Raw genomic sequence first — 19,908 nt, 5'->3', positions numbered from 1 at the left:
TTTTTTAAGACACTGTTTCACTCGTCACCCAGGCTGGAGTGCAGTGGTGTGATCTCAGCTCACTGCAGCCTCTGCCTCTCAGGTTCAAGTGATTCTCCTGCCTCAGCCTTTTGAGTAGCTGGGATTACAGATACCAGCTACCACACCTGGCTAATTTTTTGTATTTTTAGTATAAAGACACAGGGTTTCACCATGTTGGCCAGGCTGGTCTTGAACTCCTAACCTCAGGTGATCTGTCCTCCTCGGTCTCCCAAAGTGTTAGGGTTATAGGCATGAGCCACCGTACCCGGTCTACTGAGGGTTACAGGTGTGAGCCACCCAGCCCAGCCTACCTTAAGTCTTTAACTTCTCTTTTGCTGACTTGGGTTTTCTGATCTCTTACAATGAGCATACACTTATGGCATATTGTAAACGTTTTTCGATTGGTGCCTATCTAAGAAGGGGACCTTCACTTGTCAGGTTGGGGATCCATGGGCACCTGGTGCACTGGGCATTGCTCCCCAAGTGGGGCCGTCTACTGTGGAGGAGGGTGGAGCTGCCGTGGCCTGAGCAGCCTCCACCTGACCGTGTGTGGACAACGGCGGGCGACGAGAAGAGACGGGACGGTGGGAGATTGCGTCTTGAGGGAGAGGGTGAGGCTTGGGGCTCTGGGCACCTGAAGGCCACTGGACACAGGCCTGGGCCTCCGAGGAGAGGCTGGCCCATGTCCCTTACCACGTGGAAGAGCCTGCGTGGCCTGGGGCGTGAGCCTTGTGGGTCATGGTGGTGGGTTTTACAGCCAGCCCCAGTCTATGCCTCCCAGGTGGTTGGTCCCAGGTGCTGGGCAGGTGGACGGCAGGCCCACAGGCTGAGGGTGGGTCCTGGGTCCACGTGCACGTCTCTAGGGAGAGGGGTCTGAGGGGGAGCAGGGACACTGTGGCACCCAGGGGTCAGGGCAGGTTGCTGCCGGGCAGCCTCTGCTGCAGAGGCCCTCAGGGTGGGGTGGGAAGTGTGCCTGGGTCGCAACGCAGGCTAGAGACCACGGGGAGTGTTTTGGGGCCGTGGACGGCAAGAGTGCAGGAAATCTCCAAATTTGCAGAGAAGGAGGTGGCTGGAGGTTATCTTGGGTAGTGGGAGGCCTGAGGCTGTGAGTGCCAAGTGAGGGGCAAGGTACCCAGGCTTCTGAAAAACAGGGACAGGAAGAGAGGTGCCACCTGAGCCTGCCCCACCTGGGCGCGCGCCCACCTGAGCCCCTCCTCACCTGAGCTTGCTCCACCTGTGGGCCCCGTTGGTCATGGTGAAGCCGCCTGTCTCCAGCTGCTGGATGTGCATGGCCAGGAGGTGGGCCGAGGGCAGGGTGGGCTGTGCCCGGAAGCGCCGCCCTTCCATCAGACACAGGCTGTCGCTCTTCAGGAAGACCTGGTGGTCCAGCCGGGGCATGGGCCAGGGAGAGACAGGGCGTGGTCAGTGCAGGAGCCTCGCCGGGGCCAGTGCAGCCCAACCAGGCCCAGCTGGTCCTGCGTTCTCCACGCACAGGGTCTACCTGGCTGTCTGAATTAGCTTCCAGTCCCGAATGTGCCTGGATGGTTGGACTTGGCTCACACCTGCAGGGTCTTAAGCTTGCAGGGCCCTGACAGTCGCTGGCAGGCTTTGCACCTCCTGCTACTGAAATGGTGAGTCCCTGTCTTTGCTCTCTGCTGGACTCCACGAAAGTGCCAGGTGACCCAGCTACCCAGCTTCCCTAAATGAGACCCTGGCCAGTGCAGGCCCCGCATCTGTGTGTCCAGCAAGGACAGGCAGTAGCCCTCCCACCCGCAGACAGCTGTGGCTGGGGCCTGAGGCCGAGCTCTGAGACCCAGGACGGGACAGGCTCTGGCTGCTGTGGGGCTCGTCTGTGTCATTTTGGGGGATGCCCCCTCACTTCCAGCGGCACTTCCTTGTTCATTATCTCATGAGGCCACCCCTGCCGTCCTTGGGGGAGATCCAGGTTGGTCAAGCTCAGGTCCCAGCCACAGACCTCAGTGCTGTCCTCTGGGCACCTGTGCTCTGTGGGAGGAACTCAGACCAGCAAGTCCCCGTGGCTGAGCAGGGGGGACACCTTTGCACAGGTGGCAGCAGAGGCCCCGCCGGGAGATGACTCCTGGGCCTCAGTGAGGCCACCCTGGCTGGGCCACCTGCACACACTCAGTGGTGCCTGTGTCTGGGTACGGCAGACTCTGCAGAGCAGGTCGTTTAGGAGGGGGCCTCGGTGGACGAAAGCCGCAGGCCATGTAAAGTGCTGGTACCTCCACGGCTTTCAGCTCCTCCATGACCTCTGCTATCTTTGCAGGCAGAATTCTCCAGGCCTGAAATGAAAGCACAGGTGAGACTCCTGCGGCCGTGTGGGTGCCCACCCCCGCCTCGGGGCCCGAGGGGGACGCACGGGGGACTGCCTCACGGCCAGGTGCTCCAGCCCGCTCAGGATCTGCATGGCTGTCGCGAAGTTTCTCTGCTCATAGCAAGATTTTGCAATCAGCAAAAATTTGGACAGCAAGTTCACCTGCAGCTGCAATGAGAAAATGACACATTCAGCGTCTTCTGGTTTAAGATGAACAAAGGGAATATTTGAGAACCTGTTAAAATCACCCAGCGCCAAGACAGAAGAGTGTGTGCTGCATCACATGTGTGGAAAGGAAGTGGCTGTGTGGACGCAGGTGAGCGGTGGCCATGGCCGTGGAGGGGCTGGGCTGGCAGGATGGGGTGGGCATGACTTGAAACAAAACAAAATAAAAGCAATGCCTGATACATGGAAAGATTTGAAAAGAAGTCCACCCTCCCTTCTCAAAAGCAAGATTGTGCCAGGACGCACCTCCCCAGGCAGCTTCAGGACTGGAAAAGGCGTCCCCATCCAGGGAGAGGCTGCTGTCATGTCCACAGGCAGATGGGGAGCCACAGGCAGTTCCTTGCCCACCCCCTCAACCCTCTACACTGAGCCCATGGCAGGAGTGTTTGGGTGCAGTCCCTGGGGGGTGCCTGAGTGTCCCCCCTCCTCCGGGGCTCTGGCTGGCAGTGATGACCCTGCTGGCTTTGGTCCTGGCAGTGATGACCTGGCCGGCTTTGGTCCTGGCGGTGATGACCTGGCTGGCTTTGGTGGGAACAATCATCGGTGGTGAATGCCCCACCCAGCAGGATTCGTATTCTGAGCTATCCCGAGGGGCTGCGTTCTCGGATCCACTTTTAGGGCTTTAAGATTCTGGAGAACTCAGCTGACCCCTCCTGTTGGAGCTGCCTGTCCCTGAGGAATCACCTTGGCCTGGGCCGTCCTTTAGTGGAAACCAAGGCTGCACAGTCCAGCTGGATGCTGTCCCCTGGCTCGACTCCCTTTTTTTTTTTTTTTTTTTTTTGAGACGGAGTCTCACTCTGTGGCCCAGGCTGGAGTGCAGTGGCACGATCTCGGCTCACTGCAGCCTCCGCCTCCTGGGTTCAAGCGATTCTCCTGCCTCAGCCTCCCAAGTAGCTGGGACTACAGGCGCCGCCACCACGCCTGGCTAATTTTTGTATATTTAGTAGAGACGGGGTTTCCCCATGTTGGTCAGGCTGGTGTGGAACTCCTGACCTCGTGATCTTCCTGCCTTAGCCTCCCAAAGTGCTGGGATTACAGGCGTGATAATTTTTGTATTTTTATTAGAGATGGGGTTTCACCATGTTGGCCAGGCTGGTCTTGAACTCTTGACCCTGTGATCCACCCGCTTCAGCCTCCCAGAGTGCTGGGATTACAGATGTGAGCCACCGTGCCTGCCCCCGGGCTCGACTCTCGTCTGCAGGGACCCTGTGCAGCTGAAGACGCCTGAGATGATCCTGGGCTCGCCCCGACTGCAGCCCCAGCTCTCCTGCCTGAGTGCCTTGAGAGGGGCTTGAGAAGTGTTTACCGGATACACTTTCTACGCTGACGTCTCAGTCTGTCTCTTCATCTGTTTAAATAGATGCAAAGTGTGTAATTTTGAGATAAAACTGTTTCAGCACCCTTTTTCATTTTTGTCTTAACCTTTGGATTTTTAATTGTAGGAAGCACGTAGAGGATTTACTCTTGTAGCCTTTTCTAAGTGCGCGGGTCAGCCGTGTTACTACGTCCACATTGAGCAACAGATCTCTGCGACGTTCCATCGTCCCAAACAGAAACTTGGTCCCCGTTCAGCACGAGCTCCCCGTGCCCACTCCCAACCCCTGGCACCTGCCCTGCTGCTTTGTCTCCAGGAATCCGGCACCTCCAGGTGCCTCGTGTACGTGGAGCCGTACGGTGTCCGGGCTTCATGACTGGCTCATTTCCCTGAGCCTGAGTCCCTGCCGCAGGTGTCAGAATTTCCTTCCTGTTAAGGCCAAGTAAACTCTCAAGACACGAAGAGGCCACATTTTCTTTATCTGTTCTTCCCTCCATGGACGTGGGGGTGCCTCCACCTCTTGGCTCTGGTGTTCCATACTTTTAAACAAATCTGAAGAAACCAAAGCCCTATTTTGCTTTCAAATTCCCCAATCTTATTTTTTATTTTTTTAAGATAGGGTCTCGCACCGTCGCCTAGGCTGCCGTGATGTGACCTCAGCCCACTGCAACCTCCACCTCCGGGGCTCCAGTGATCCTCCCACCTCAGCCTCCCGAGGAGCGGGGATTCTAAGTGTGCGCCACCAGCCTGGATACCTTTTTATAGTTCCAGTGGAGATGGGGTTTCGCTGTGTTGTCCAGTCTGGTCTCAACTCCTGGGCTCAAGCGATCTGCCCTCCTCAGTCTCCCAAAGGGCTGGGGTTACAGGCATCAGCCGCCGCAACTGGCCTGCATTTTCTTAAGGTGAGAAATTTTACGCTGCTTTTTCCTGCGCTTCTGTCTCCACCTCGCCTCCCTCGGGACGTTGTCTAAACGGAGCCACCGAGACATTGTCTGAACAGAAACACTGATCCTCCGTTTTCTTAAGGTGAGAAATTTTACTCTGTTTCTTCCTGCCCTTGTCTCCACCTCGCCTCCCTCCAGGCATCGTCAGAATCCCCGAGTGCTTTTATTGACCACTGCTGCCCTCTGTGCTCAGATTCTGTATTTTAACAATTTTCTGGAGTCCTGAATTTACAAATGTGAAACTCAGTGTCCTGGAACGTTCCGACAGCCCAGCCACTGATACACAATACGTCAAGACATCGTGTATCTAACACTCGTTAGACGGGTGAGTGTGGTCTAACGCATGAGTGGGTCTCCGGCGAGGTCTGTCCGCTCCCACGTGGAGGTGAGGGGCCTGTCCTGAGTGATCCGCGGCTCCCTTTTGCTAACGGGGATGTGGCAGGAGTGCCGAGCTCTGTCCCGGCCACGCTGGGCGCCGGCAGCCCTGGGTGTGAGCCTGCACAACTCCTGCCCACCCCGCAGACCTGGACACGGGCACGTGACCAGGCAAGCAGCCTCCTGGAGACCCTCAGGCAGGGCCCCCGCAGGCTCGAGCTGGGCCTCAGGCTGGGAGGGGCGGTCCTCCACCCGCTGGGGCAGCTCGGGGTGAGGGTGCGCCCAGGACGCTGCGGGTTGGCCAGGTGTCGGCCAGCTGTCCTTGTGCTCATCCTCACGAAGCCTGGCCACACGGGCCGTGTGTGAAGGCTCTGGTTTAGGGAAATCACATTTTTATGTCCCTCATGGTCCCACTGGGAAAACCGTGGATCAGAGCAAACGGGCAACCAGGCTCCCTGTTCCCATGTCCCATGCTGGTGTGCCCTGGTAGTAAGTCCCCAAAGCTGGAAAATTCTCCCCAAGGGAGGAGAGAAGGCGGCGCCTCTGCCTTCCTTTACAGGCCCCGGAGTTGTCTGCGGCGTTGGAGGAGCGTGAAGGAACAATAGGAAGGGAAGCTCTGTCTACCGTGGAGGTGGCTTTGCCGCCTGGCAGGGAGGTAGTGCACCTTGGTGGACTGTGAGCAGCTCCCGGTTCCCCCAGAGCCTTCGGCCCACTCTGGGACAGCAGCAGGGACAGCAGTGATGGGGTTCATGGCCGGGAGTCCTGTTCCTTGGGCCCAAGTTTGCTTTCAGAGAGCTCCGACCTAGCAGGGGGTGGGTGTCCACCCGTGGGCCGAGGCTGCCACTTCCCTGCTGTGGGGGAGGGGCTCTGTCATCCTGAGTCTTCCCCAGCCCACGACAGCCAAGCCCCCGCTGAGCTCAGGTGTGAGGAGATCAGAAGCCTCTGTCATAGGCTGTCTGTCCGCTGGGTGAAGGCGTCCGCTGGGTGAAGGCATCCGCTGGGTGAAGGTGCAGACCCCTGGGGCTGGGGGACTCTGACCTCCTGAGAACCTGTGGACCCTGATGCCTCCTGGGCAGGTGGGCCCCATGAGGGATGAGCTGGTCAAGGCAGGTGACTCTCGGGGCCGCACAGGGCCCTGCCTGACAGCAGGTGGGGCAGGTCAGACGAGGAGCCCTCAGTCCAGCCCAAGGCCCACAGGACCTAGAAGAGGCGGAGACTGGGCCCTGGCACTGGAGCTTGACCTTGACCTTGGTCCGACCACGGAGCTGATTTGTTCCACAGACTGAGAACCCACCATGACCTTCCGGCCGGGAGGAGCCCCGGGTGGCGTCAGACACCAGCCCGGGGGCCAGGCTCAGGCACAGAGGGGATGGGGCCCCGGGCTGGGGTGGGGTGCTGTGGCGGAGCCCAGTGCTGGGGGTGGTGCATGAGGGACCTGTGTGGTGAGCACAGGTAGGGGTAGTAGGAGTGGTGGGTGCAGCTTGCCCTGGGTCTCCAGGTGGCACACAGCAGAGGATCACCCACCACTGAGGGGAGCCATCTGTGGCTGCAGATGGGGACAAGGCTGGAGACGTGGCCGGGCACGTGGAGATGCGGCTGTGGGCGTGGCCGGGCACGTGGACATGCGGCTGTGGGTGTGGACATGTGACTGGGCGTGGCTGGGCACGTGGAGATGTGGCTGTGGGTGTGGCTGGGCACATGGACATGACTGGGCGTGGCTGGGCACGTGGAGATTGTGACTGTGGACGTGGCTGGGCACGTGGAGATGTGGCTGTGGACGTGGCTGTGGATGTGACTCTGGACATGGGAGGCATTGCTGGGGGAGAGCTGGGAGTGCAGCTGACCCCCTTGCCCCCTGTGCCCTGCTCCCCTCAGCCTTGGGTCCGGTGTGGCTCCGAGGGACATGGAGTTGGGTTCACTGCATTGGGAGAGGGTTCAGGCCATGGCCTTACAGGAGGCACTGCCACCCCCGGGCAGGCGGGTCCCACACCCCGTGTTGGCCTCGGAACTATAGGGTGCCCACCTTGGAGGTGTGGCTGGTCACAATCTCTGCAGCCACCCAGGTGCTGACGTCATCCGCGTTTCTTAGAAGCTGTAACAGATACTTGTCCTGAACGTAATTGGGCAGAAATAAGCTGCAGGTTTTGGCCGAAAGAGACTCAGAAGAGCTGGCTCTGGAAGAGAAATGTGGCCCCGTCACCCCGGAAGATGTACAGGTGGCCCTGCCCAGCCCTGGGGCTGCTGGTGCAGAGTGTGCTGGGGTCGGGCCACGAGGCTGCTCCGACGGGCAGACACCGCTCTCTTGCATCTCCAGAGACAACAGGCATCTCCTGCTGGTCAGGAGCGTCCATGAGACTCTTACAGGGAGCCCCCGAGACCCTCCACCGCCGCTCCCAGCCAAGGGCCCCGGATGCTCACTTGGGGATGGCGGTGCTCTTATCCATGACGCCCAGGGCCCGTGAGTTCAGGAAGTGGACCGGGTGGCACTTTTGAAACAACTCCTGCCCAGACCATGGAAACAAGGTTCAGGCTTCCATCCCTTAAGGCCTTGTGGCCAAGGCAGGGTCCCAGGGAGCCAGGGAGGGTGGGGGTTTTCTGGGGGCCGTCTCTGCAATCCCAGGTTCAGTGCCCACCCAGCAGTCCACAGGGGTCCACCACAGGGCTCCCCATGTGCTTGGCCCCCAGGGGCTCATGGCGTCCAAGGCAGCCCTCATGACAGCAGGTGGATCACTAGGTTGGCATCACTGCTACGTGATGTGGGGTCCTGGGATGGCAGGGACCTGGGAAGAGGCCACCTGAGGACTGGCTGTGGTGGTGGCAGAGATGCTGGGCAGGGCCCTGGCAGCTGGGTGGGGGCACTAGGAACTGGGTTGGTCCAGCTCTGGCAGAGGGGCTGAGGGGAGAGACTCAGCACCCCATATGGCCCTCAGGGCGTCCTCTAGTGCCTGTGAGGCCAGAGTGCTGGGCAGAGGCAGGACAGGCCCCAGCGGGCAGTGGTCTGGAGAGGAGGACTCACAGCTGCCTGGACCTGTGCACCTGATCGCCACCCCCAACCTGTGCACTCGGCAGCTGCCCCTTCTCTGCCCGTCTGTTCCTCTGGGAAGCAGCTGCTGAGGGCCCTGTGGGCGCCGAGTATCTCTGGGCCCCGACTCGCAGGTGGCCGGGGCACGGATCCTCGTCCTCCTCACCTGCTGTAGCAGCGTGAGCTGGCTGAAGAGCTGGTGAGTGCTGTACTCGGTCAGGAAGTACGGCCCCTTCTCGCTGGTCTTGGCGCAGGGGCCGTAGAAGTCCTCGAGGAAGCAGGGCTTGGGCAGGGCCGCGGCAATGGTGTAGGGACGCTCCTTGTGCGGCGGCAGCACCAGCCCGTTGCCTCGGGGCAGCCTCCAGGGGAAGCTCTGCAGGGCAGGCCAGGCACTGAGGGGCCCAAGCTCCGTGTCCCCTCCAGGTCAGGGGTCCAGGGAGGCAGGGCAGGGTGAGGACCAGGTCAGGTCCAAGTCCAGGACTCCTCAGACTGGCCCAGCCAGAGGCAGAGAGCAGCCTGCCCACCCACAGCTGTGCTGGCACAAGGATGCCTGTCCTGGTCACTTCAGCAGGTCCCCCAGGGGCAGGATGCTGAGGTTTAATGGAAAGGGCATTTATCTCCCCACACTGGCTGCTTCCACCTTAGTCTCTGGCTCGAGGGTCAGAAGGTTGGGGTCAGTCACAGCAGGACCTCCTCACCTGAGCACCCGGGACAGGGCAGCAGGTGCCAGCCCAGCAGGGCTGCCTGTGAGCGGGAACGTGGAGGGTATATGTGAATGTGCACATGTGGATGTGAGGCTGCATGTATGTATGTGTGGATGTGTGAGGGTGCATGCGTGTGTGCATGTCTGGGTTGTGTGAACATGCATGTGCATGTGTGAAGGTGCACACGTGTGTGCATGTGTGGCTTGTGTGGGTGCATGTGTGCATGTGGATGTGTGAAGGTGCACACGTGTGTGGATTGTGTGAGTGTACGCAGGTGTGCCCGTGTGGATGTGTGTGGTGTGCACAGGTATGTGCACACAGGTGTATGTGCACACGTCTTTATGCATGTATATGGGTGTGCCCATGTGCACGTGTGTGTGTGTGTGTGTGCATGCACCAGCTGTGCCCTTGAGGCTGAGCTCAGGGAGCCACATCCACCAGTCCACGGAGGCCCTCCCCTGAGAAAGGACCCCACCTTCCTGGAGATGCCGTCCTCTGAGAGCCTCTTACAGAGGGCGTTGAAGGGTCTGGCATCCTCCTCGGCCTCCCTGGGGTTCTCCAGGTCTGTGCTGCGAGGGCTGCCCTCGGCCCGTCGGTCCATGCCCACCTCCAGGAGGCCCAGCAGGTGCTTGGCAGAGCCGTCCAGGGGTAGGATCTAGGCAGAAGCACGGTGGTGGTGCGGTCACTGCCACCTTCTGGAGGAGGGCAGCCACCTCCCGCTGTGGGAGCCCATGGTGCGGCTGCCCAGCTCGGTGCCACGGTCACCTTGGAGGAGATGAAGTCCTCCAGCTTCCCCAGCAGCCCGCTGTTCCGAGTGAAGTCCACGGTGTAGCAGTCCTCCACCCAGGCCTGCAGGACGCAGAGGCTCCGCCTGTAGATCTTGGTGAAGGTCGAGGTGGGGTCCTGGTGGGCCCTGGAGACGCGGGGGAGCTGCTGAGCTGCCAGGATGTGGGAGTCGGGGGCAGAGGCCCAGGGGCTGCGTGCGGTTCTCCCGGAGAGGCAGTGTGGGACCAGGCTCCATGAGTGCAGGGGGGTTGGGGGCTGGGGGTCTTCTGTGGGTCCCTCCCCCGAGGCAGGAGCTGGCTGGCTGATGGCCTAAGGTGTCCAGCCTGGGCATGTGGGGGCAAGGGGGTGCATGGCATGTCCTGGGGGGCATCAGGTCAGCCCAGAGAGGCAGAGCCCCTCCCCCTCAGCCTACCACCCCTCTCCTAACCCCAGCTGCTGGCCTTGGGTACAGAGGGAGGCTGGGGTCCGGCAGGACCCTCTGCTTGGTGCTCCCCATTCCCCTCAACTGACCTTCTAGCTCTCACTGCCTGCCCACCTGCCCACCTGCCCTCCGCTTCCCTCCCGGGCCAGCAGGAAGAGACCCCGACTCCCTCAGATCCCCTCCCAGAGCTCCCAGGTGCCCAGGCCACTGCCCCCCTGCCCCAGCTGCTTTCTCAGCATCCCTGTGTGTCCCCACCTCCAGCCAGACTTCCCTGGCCCTTCACCCCCTTGGGTCGGCAAGGACCACCTCGTTCTTCATGGGGGCTAAACCAGGCCCATGGGCGCCCACCCTGCCCCAGGGGAAGCTCCGGCGGGAGTGGAGCTGTGGAGCACGGTACCTGGTCAGCGTGCTGTTGATGCGGTCGAGGAGGAAGTGCAGGAAGTCCTGGGGTGTGCAGAAGTAGCGGAAGGTGTAGAGGAACTGCTGCACGTAGCCCTCCAGGAAGGCGTCGCTGTGGGACAGGACGGGGTGGCAGTGAGGCAGCCGGGTGGCCTCACCCCAGGGCTCGGCTAGTGTTCTGGGGGGTGTGATGGCATGTGGGTGTGTGCGTTCTCTGTGTGTCACTGTCAGGAGAATCCCCGGAGAAATTAAAGGGGAGACATGGATAACAATTCCCAACTACTTCCAGTACCAGGGCCTTTTTTTTTTTTTTTTTGGCCGAGTTTCGCTCTTGTTGCCCAGGCTGGAGTGCGGTGGCGTGATCTCGGCTCACGACAGTCTCCTCCTCCCGGGTTCAAGCGATTATCCTGCCCCAGTCTCCCAAGTAGCTGGGACTACAGGCACACGCCACCATGCCCAGCTAATTTTTGTATTTTAGTAGAGACGGGGTTTCACCATGTTTCCCAGGTTGGTCTCAAACTCCTGACCTCAGGTGATCCACCTGCCTTGGCCTCCCAAAGTGCTGGGATGACAGGCATGAGCCACCATGCCCAGCTGAACACCAGGGGCCTTTCTGAACGTGGCCTGTGCGGGACTTTGGTGTCTCCACTTGCAGGACCCGTTAGCTCTGGAAGCTGAGGGAGCCGGTGCCTCGGGACTGGGCGCAATGCTGCACGCTCAGAGGTTCTGGGTCTTCACTGGATGAAACTGGGCCACCCTCAGGAGACACTGGCCAGGGCCCTGCATGCGGGTCTGGGACTGTCCTGGGAGCCCAGCGGCCACTGTCAGGAAGCCGAGGTCCAGCAAGGCTGCCTCCCACACTGGAGGAGCCTCAGGCAGGAGACGGCGTGGCCCTGGAACAAGGGGCCTGGTCACCTGCTCACCGGGGGGCCGAGGACACGGGTGGCCACAGCTCAGGCCAGGCCCTACACAGCTCCAGCCCCAGGCTGCCCTGCAAACACATGCACGGTCAGGAGACGCTCCTTTCATGGAAGCACAGTGCTCACACTTACACCATGCAAGCCACAAACTCCACAACCAGACACACATGCCACACACGTGCACACAAACCACACAGAACTCCACAACCAGACACGCCCACTACACACATGCACACACACCACACTACACCCCACACCACACATACGTGCACACACCACACATACACACTACCCCACACCACAGATCACACACGTGCACACATGCCACACTATACCCACCACACACGTGCACACACATACTATACCCCACACCACACACACACACCACACTATACCCCACACCACACACCACACACACACCCCACACTATACCCCATGCCACACGCCACACACACACACCACACTAGACCCCACACTGTCCCTGGAGCCAGTGTGCGCACGGAGCGGGGGGGGGCTGCAGAAACACCCAGCCTCGCCCATCCCTGGAGCTCATTACCCCGGGTGTTCTGACCCGGTGAGTTGGATGGAGTCCAGGCCACATTGCTGAGCTGCCCGTGTGTGTTATTTTTGGAAGCCGTTCCGTGAGTTAATTATGTAGGGCGGGTTCCCCAGCACCTCCAGGGACCACCAGGCGCACCCTGAGACCCGGTGCCCAGGCCCACAGGCGGCGGAGGCCACTCTGGCCAGGGGCTCTGCAAAGCTGCCGGCGGCATCTAGTGCATGTTGGCCTAAACCCCAATTAAACATTTTTCTAAACTAAAAAGTGCAAACAGCCTAGCTGAGGGGCAAGGGCCTGCTGCCCACCTCTCTTCAGCACCCACGGCTACGTTTCCTTTCGGGGTGAGCTTTCTCCCCACGCACCTGGAGTACAGGTAGGCCATGAGCCCCAGCGGCGTGCCAGCCTGCAGGATTCGGGCCTTCTGCCGGCCGCCCGGGTGCTTGTTGACGTTGTAGAAGATGAGTGAGGAGGACTCGTCCAGGGGGCTGAAGTCCAGCGTGTCGCAGGGTGCGGCTGCGATGTTCACAATCACCGGGAGGGCGCAGGGCTCCAGGCCCCAGCGCTCGGCATACAGGACCTGCCGGGCGGGACACAGGCACTCGGTCGCTCCGCCCCTCGCCCCAGGGCTTCCTGCCGTTGGACCCTCAAATCAGGGCCCCTTTTATGACCTCACATGGACAGATTTGCCGTGTCTGACAGTGGGAGGCCCGTCTGAAGCTACTGCCCCCCGGAGCAGAGTGGGGCCCGGAGCCCACTTGCCTGCAGATACTTCTTGACCAAGCTGAGGAACTGCACCCTGGATTTCATTTCTTCCAGCTGCCCTTTCAGCTTGGACAGCATGGTCTTGACGTCGGACCCTGTGGGCAGAGCAGAGTGGGCGGGGGCCGGGCTGCCCGTGGTCGGGGTCTCGGACCTGTGCCCACGCGGGCTTTACCTTTGTTCCTCTTTTCCTTCTGTAAGAGTTTCTGGTAGAACTTGAGGGTCTTGCGGTAGTTTCTTTTCTCCATCATGAGCTGCTGTTCCAGCTCCTGGGGACGAAACAGTGTCTAAACCCCAGGCAGCCCCAACACACGCGTCAGCCACATCCAGGGCCAGGCCCTGCCCCGTCGGGGCCTCCCTGGCCTTGGAGACCGGCTGCAGGGTAGGGTCCCATGGAGACAGAGGCCCACTCAGCCAGCGGGGCCGGCCTGGGCAGTGTGGTCTGCGGGACCCTCGGCAGTCCCCAGGCTCACAGGGCAGTGCCCAGTTGGGGCCGGCTGCCCCCTGCGTCCCTCACCCACAGTCAGGCCCTTGTCGGGGATGCTCAGGGGACAGCCGTGTGACCACCAGCTTGGGTCCCCAGGGGAACCAGACCCCACCCAAATCAGCACCAGGCCCTCCTGCCCAAGCAGGCAGGGCTGTGCCACCTCTGGACACCCAAGTGCATGTTGCGGGCTGGGTTATGGGTGGGAGGTGGCAGCGTGACCTCCCCGGTGTGCATCCCGTGTGTCTTCAGGTGTCTGCCTTTTTATTTTTTAATTTAACTTAGTTTCTTTTTTCTTTTTTTTTTTTGAGACAGAGTCTCGCTCTGTCGCCCAGGCTGGAGTACAGTGGCCGGATCTCGGCTCACTGCAAGCTCTGCCTCCCGGGTTCATGCCATTCTCCTGCCTCAGCCTCCCAATTAGCTGGAACTACAGGCGCTGCCAGCACGCCCGGCTAATTTTTTTTGGTAATTTTTAGTAGAGATGGGGTTTCACCGTGTTAGCCAGGATGGTCTCGATCTCCTGACCTTGTGATCCGGAGACGGAGTTTTTCTCTTGTTGCCCAGGTTGGAGTGCAATGGCGCAATCTCAGTTCACCGAAACCTCTGCCTCCCAGGTTCAATTGATTCTCCTGCCTCAGCCTCCCGAGTAGCGGGGATTACAGGCACCCACGACCACGCCTGGCTAATTTTGTATTTTCAGTAGAGACGAGGTTTCTCCACGTCAGTCAGGATGGTCTCAAACTCCCGACCTCAGGTGATCCACTGCCTCAGCCTCCCAGAGTGCTGGGATTACAGGTGTGAGCCACCGCGCTCAGCCGTTTTTAATTTTTATTGACTTTTTAATTTAATTTTTTTTTTTTGAGACGAGGTCTTGCTCTGTCACTCAGGCTGGAGTGCAGTGGCCTGATTTGCTCTGTTGCCCAGGTGGGAATGCAACCTCCAGCTCCCTGGGTTCAAGCAGTTCTCCCATCTCAGCCTCCCAAAGTGCTGGAATTACAGGCATGAGCCACTGCACCAGCCTTGCCTTTCTTTTAAACTTAAGCCCAATGATACGGATTCCAGCTGGCCTGTGCACACGAGCCCCCTGAAAACCCTCCTCCCGGGAACCCACTGGCTGCGCATTGCGGTGTGTTGGGCAGTGGCTGCAGGGTTTGCCCCAGCCGTTGGCTGCTGTGTAGTGTGAGCGTGAGTGTGAATGTGACTGCACGCCTGGGGTGATTCTCCTGAACCTGCCCAGAGTCTGAGTTATTGCCTAGAAGGTGGAGCCGGGGACCTCATCCCCAGGGCTGTCTCGGTGGGGGAAGCAGCACTGAGGCCAGGCGGACGGGTCCTGACTGCAGGAGCCGGGAGCGAGGGCTGCTGGGCTCTGCTTCCTGCACAGACACCAGCTGGGGCTGAGCCTCCTGGGACGGGACTACATTCAGGGAGAGGGCGCCCCGTTGTCCCAGGATGCCTCCCACGCCTGGCCAGGCAGCCCCTCATCTGAGCACTCCTTCTGGAGCACTCCTGTCCTGCAGGACAGGCACATGGGTGTAGTGGCTGGAGGAGGGGCGCCCTGAGGATGGCCTGCCAGGCCAGTGACCCCAGAGACTGCCCTTCCCTCCGGGGTACAGAGGCAGATACAGCCTCCTCCTGCACCCACGGGGCTTGGCCCAGTACAGAGGAGGGTGGTGATTCTGGTGGTGGGGGGTCTGGGAAGCCTTGGGGGTCCATGGGAGCTGGGCCTTGAGCAGCAGGTCTTCAGGGGGACTGTGAGGTGCCACGGGGCAGGGGCACCTGGCTGGGGGCAGAGGCGAGAGGCGTGGCAGTCCTTGGCCCACAGCCTCCTGTGAGGGGTTCAGGAGGCGACCGCCCCGAGGGGCTCATCCGCGAGCCCGTCCACCAGGCTTCCTTTTGTGAAGTGCAGTTGGCTGAGATCCACCCCCTCGTCTCGTCAGCTGCCAGTGACTCCGCTTTGTTGATAGTATTTATTTTTGAATGTTTTTTGCAAAATAAAAAAATGCAGACGACATTTCTGTGTAACTACTTGAATCCGCTCTATCTGGTGGTTCCATGGAGATGGGGTCCCTGTGCCGTCTTCTTCCGTGCACGGGTTCAGCAGCGGCAGCGGGGGTGTCACGGAGGGCCAGGCTCCCGGCTACGGCGGTGTGGGCCATGGTCCCAGCTGTGTAAAGACCAGGCCTTCTGCAGAACCTCGGCCACTAAGCCAGGTTCCCCAAGCCCTTTGGATCCCGCTGCCACCCAGCCAAGTGCAGCCCCGGCTCCCATACTGGGCTGCAGGCTGCCTGTGGCTGCCTAAAGTGCGATGAAATTAAAATATCAGGTCCTCGGTCACGTGAGCCATGTTTCCAGAGTTCAGTAGCCACACATGGCTGTTGGCTACCCCATGGACAGCATCTAGAACATTCCATCATCAAGGAAGGGACCTGCTGGGCTGGGCAGGTCGAGGTTGGTAAACGCCAGTATCCCCACGGAGTTGTGTTCTGCTGCCGGGGCACCTGGTCCTAGCTTCTGAGGACGGTGGTGGCCACATCCCCCATGGCCTGCACCACAGGGCCTTTGTCCAGGCCCCGGAGGTCACCCGTGCCAGGCTCCATCCAGCCCCCTCACCCCCGTCCATCTGCAGAGATGCTGATGTCGAGAAAATCTCCCGGGAAAGGTCTGTGTACCCCGAGGCATCCGAGAACCCGGAGGTGGGTGCCTGCGAGCCTGGACGCCCACCCGGCTGGAGCGCAGCTCACGCAGACTCGTCTTGGGGCGGCACCTCCACAGCCTCCGTTCACAGTCAGACTCGACGTCCGTTAGGGGCGTCCCTCATGCGGGAACCACAGGCGGACTCCTTGAGAAGGACGGTCTTGACTGATTTTAATAAATCTACGGGAACTAAAATCCACATCACACACAGGGCGGTGAGGAGGGACACATGAGGCCAGGCTTCACCAGTGCAGACAGATGGGTGAGGAACCCACACCAGTGCTGTTCACCCCGACTCTGCGAGACGCGGATGCCGGCTCCACGGCCCCAGGGCGCACGGCTGGCGCTGGCAGGTGGGGGTCAGCGCTGAAAGGAGGAAACGCCCACCCACCAGCCGCTCCGGCCGCCCCAGAGAACGGCCCTGGCTGTGCGCGTTCGGGGCTGCAGACATGAACATCTGTCTCCGGGTGGTTTTTGCTCTTGCTGTGTTTCTGAGCCTCCTGTTTTGACACACGCAGTAGTTCCTCCAAGAGAAACATGAGGCTGTGGCCACGGGCTGGACGCTGTGCATTTGGGGCCGAGTCCTCCCCGCTGAACACTGGGCGTTTAGGGTTCTGAGTGCTCCTCAGGCCGCTGGGCATTTGGGGGCCGAATTCTCCCTGTTGGACTCCGTGCGTTTCGGGTCAAGTGCTCCCTGGGGGACGCCGTGCGTTTGGGGGCCAGGTCGTTTGGTGTCTGCTGGGCAGGCCGCCCTTTTCTCTCCCCAGCCCCAGGGGAGGCCTGTGTCCTCGGAGCTCCCTCAGGCTGTGTGGGGTGTCCGAGGTGCAGAGGCTGTAGCACCATGCGGGTCTGTCACGCGGCCCAGAAGCTGAAATAAAATGAACGCTTCACAGAGCTTCACCCCTGTCCCCTCACCTGCCCTGAAGAGACGCCAGCTCATGTTCTGGACCGAGTCATAAAGTGGAGGCTGGGAGGCAGCAGGAGATGAGCAAGTAGGAGCCCCAGGAAGGGCTCTGATGCCCAGAGGCTGGGGGAGGCTTCCCACTGCGGCTCGGGGCTCGAGGCAGATGGTGGTGGAGAGGTTCCTGGAGCTGATGGCCGCTGGGCCCCTCCTGTCATCTACCCTGGAGTCCTGGGGCTCTGGAGGCTGCAGCCCCAGTCGGGGCTCTGGGTCACCGGCCCTGCCTTGAGTCCAGAGCTCTGCGGGCCTCTCCTGCACCCAGGACTCCCCGGTCTAAGACCTCTCCCTGCTGGCCAGGGAGGAGTTGTAGCTGCTCCTGACCCAGGATGACACTGCTGGCCAGAAAGCCCAGGCCAGTCTGCGGTGACCAGGCCCAGCCTGGACTTGCTGGGCAGGCGTTTCTGGGGTTTTCTTTCACCGCAGAGTGAGGCTGCCCAAGGGCCCGGAGACTGTGCCTGCCCCACGGGAGACACGGCCAGACGCAACCGGGTCACGAGCATGGAGGGGCCTCCTGTGAACCCATCGCCCTGGCAACCATGAGAGAAAAGCCCTTCCGTGCCCCCAGACCTGAAGCCACCGGGAGCACCCGTGCAGATGAGCCTGTGCCCAGACGTGGAGCTCAGCCCGGGGAGGGGGCCTTGACCATCTTGACGGCCACGGGGTGGGGGCACCAGGACCAGTGTCATCCTGGTAGGGGCTCTGGGCACACGGTGCCATCTGTCACCTGCAGTGACCGGGAAGCTCCGCTGGAAGGAGGACCCCTGCACCAACCTGCAGTGCTGAGGCCTGGGACTCACCGGGCTCTGGGCGTCGGGCAGGGCCCCGTCCACCTGCTGCCGCCCCAGGTCCTTCACGTAGTTGTGGACATCGGCCCCGAAGCAGTCGGCCTCATAGAAAGCACTGCACCAGCCGGGGCTGCAGCTCTGGAATCCGGCTGGGCCAGGGGACATGGCCGGGCCGCCCCCCTTGGACCTGGCCAGTCGGGTCACTGCCTCCGCATCCGAGGCCCCGCCATCTGGCCGTCTGTCCTCGCCAACTTCAGGCTGCTGCACTCTCTCAGCTTTTACGGACCTCTGAGGTCGAAACCCCACCTCAAAGTTTCCCCGGGATAGTGCCTCTGAGTCCACATCCGACACCAAGGTCCTGCTGCTGGTCCTGGCCATGGCTGGCTTCTCTTTTCCTTGAAAGAAAGAGACACAGGTTACGTGGATAGCGGCTCCTGTGGGCGGAGCCCGGGCAGGCTTTAATGGGAGGCTGGTGGTACCTGCGTGCCCAACGCCCTTCTCTCTTGCACCCACTACGGGCGCCCCCGAGGCACTGCTGCCTCCCAGTGCAGGGGAGATGCTGGGACCCTGAACTGCCACACGGGGCCGGGTTACAGCAAGAGGCCTCTCCCCAGATGGAGCCCCTCTCTAGGCCCTCACTGGTTCCAAACTTACTCGCCCTGGGGTGGGGCCGGGCCCTGTCCTCGCTGGCTCCACTATTAGCACTGTGTCCCTCTGTCAGGACTGTGTCCCTCTGCCCCTCACACTCTCCTCTTTTCTTCTGGAATTTAAAAAGTGGTCCCCAGCTCTGTCCCTGGCTTTCCTGCCATCCAGGAGTGCACAGGCCTCATGCCCCAGTCTGCCTGCCTGGTCTCCGACTTGTTGAAATAGGAGCTGGGTCCATCACCAAACCTGGCTATGACCATGGACAGCCTGAGGGTGACCACCGCCACCTTGTCCCTAACACCAAGCCTGCTGGCTGGACGCTGGGACTTCCCCAGCCCGGCATTCATGTGCCTTGGGAGCCCGGGGCTAACGAGCCAGGAGCCCAGCCCCAGGGTCTTTTGGCAGCTGCTTCTGCCTTGTTACCAAAGCCCCGGGCTCACAGGCCCACCTCTGCTTGGAGAGGGGATCTCACCTGGCTCCTGGAGGCTCCCACTGTCCCAGTGACTGGTGACAGAGGACCCCCCACCTCCAAGGCCCCGGGTTCCTGCTCACCCCCAGGAGAGGACGGTCTTTGGCTGGGGCACCCCTGGGGCAAAGGCATTGCCGCCAGAGCCGCGCAGTCCGAGGCTGCCAGGACCCTGGGGTGCCCCTTGAATTGCAGAGCACAGAGGAGGAGCCTGCAGAGCACAGAGGAGGAGCCTGTCCTGCAGAGCTCCTGCTGTGGGGCCTACCCAGCACTTACCCAGGTGGTGCAGCGAGGGCCTCCTGCTGGATGGGGAGTGGGGGCTCCGGCTGCCCTCGAGCTGTGACCCAGCGTCCTCAACCGTGCTGACAGCAAGAATGCAGGTCAGGTGGTCATCCCCACGTCTCCACCCCTGCCCACTGGGAGGAGGCTTCAGTCTCCACTGGGCCAGGCCCACAGGCCCACACGGCCATGCGGAGCCCTCACGGGAGGCAGCAGGAGCTCACCCTCCTGGTCACTAAGGGGCACAGCAGCCAATGGGGTCCCTGGATCATTCACTGCTTGGGGTCCCTGGGGGGCTCTGGAGCAGCCTCTCAGGGCTGCGGGCCGGGGAGGCGGGGGCTGGGGTGGGTGCACTTGCTCACAGCTGTGAGTTTACGCCACACACAGGCGCAGGAGCTGCCCAGGCTGCCAGCACCACATGGAGCTGTGAGCAAGGCAATGTGGGGTGGCTGCTGCCCCACCCAACACGGCTCATTGCTGGGCCCTGCGGGGTCTGGGGCTGTCTGTTTGGGGGTCTCCTCTCCTCCTTGGGGCCCTCACACTGGTCCCTCTGAGCAGGGAGCCCTGTGGCCACCACTGCCCACGCCCAGGCCCCCTGCGGCCTCCCGGAGAGCCCCTGCCTCATATTCCCTGCAGGCCCTTTCCTCCTCCAGAAGAAATCCAGGCCCGACCGGAAAGCTGTGGGTCGGCGCCGGGCCCGGGAGGGCTTGTGGGTCGGCGCCGGGCCCGGGAGGGGCTGCTGGGACCCCCCCCACCAGCTCCACCAAGGGTGGCCCCCTGGAGACGGCAGCCAGACAGAAACCGAGGGT

General features: G+C 61.3%; 1 protein-coding gene across 1 annotated transcript in view; it reads right to left on the bottom strand.

The window, feature by feature from the left end:
* Positions 1–19,908, bottom strand: part of KNDC1 (kinase non-catalytic C-lobe domain (KIND) containing 1) — a 61,736-nt gene that overhangs the window by 1,989 nt on the left and 39,839 nt on the right. Inside the window, exons 17-30 of the mRNA XM_011941974.1 lie at positions 19,097–19,182; positions 17,722–18,104; positions 12,961–13,054; positions 12,786–12,883; positions 12,389–12,603; positions 10,546–10,659; positions 9,707–9,854; positions 9,417–9,596; positions 8,404–8,610; positions 7,634–7,716; positions 7,239–7,389; positions 2,402–2,524; positions 2,265–2,324; positions 1,241–1,398 (exon numbers count right to left, since the gene is read on the bottom strand). Of these exons, the coding sequence (XP_011797364.1) occupies positions 1,241–1,398; positions 2,265–2,324; positions 2,402–2,524; positions 7,239–7,389; positions 7,634–7,716; positions 8,404–8,610; positions 9,417–9,596; positions 9,707–9,854; positions 10,546–10,659; positions 12,389–12,603; positions 12,786–12,883; positions 12,961–13,054; positions 17,722–18,104; positions 19,097–19,182 (2,100 nt within the window). The remainder of the gene's footprint in view (positions 1–1,240; positions 1,399–2,264; positions 2,325–2,401; positions 2,525–7,238; positions 7,390–7,633; positions 7,717–8,403; positions 8,611–9,416; positions 9,597–9,706; positions 9,855–10,545; positions 10,660–12,388; positions 12,604–12,785; positions 12,884–12,960; positions 13,055–17,721; positions 18,105–19,096; positions 19,183–19,908) is intronic.

The sequence above is a fragment of the Colobus angolensis genome, unplaced genomic scaffold, assembly GCF_000951035.1.
Source record: "Colobus angolensis palliatus isolate OR3802 unplaced genomic scaffold, Cang.pa_1.0 Scaffold204, whole genome shotgun sequence".
NCBI lineage: Eukaryota > Metazoa > Chordata > Mammalia > Primates > Cercopithecidae > Colobus > Colobus angolensis.
This window is presented reverse-complemented; position numbering and strand designations above follow the sequence as displayed.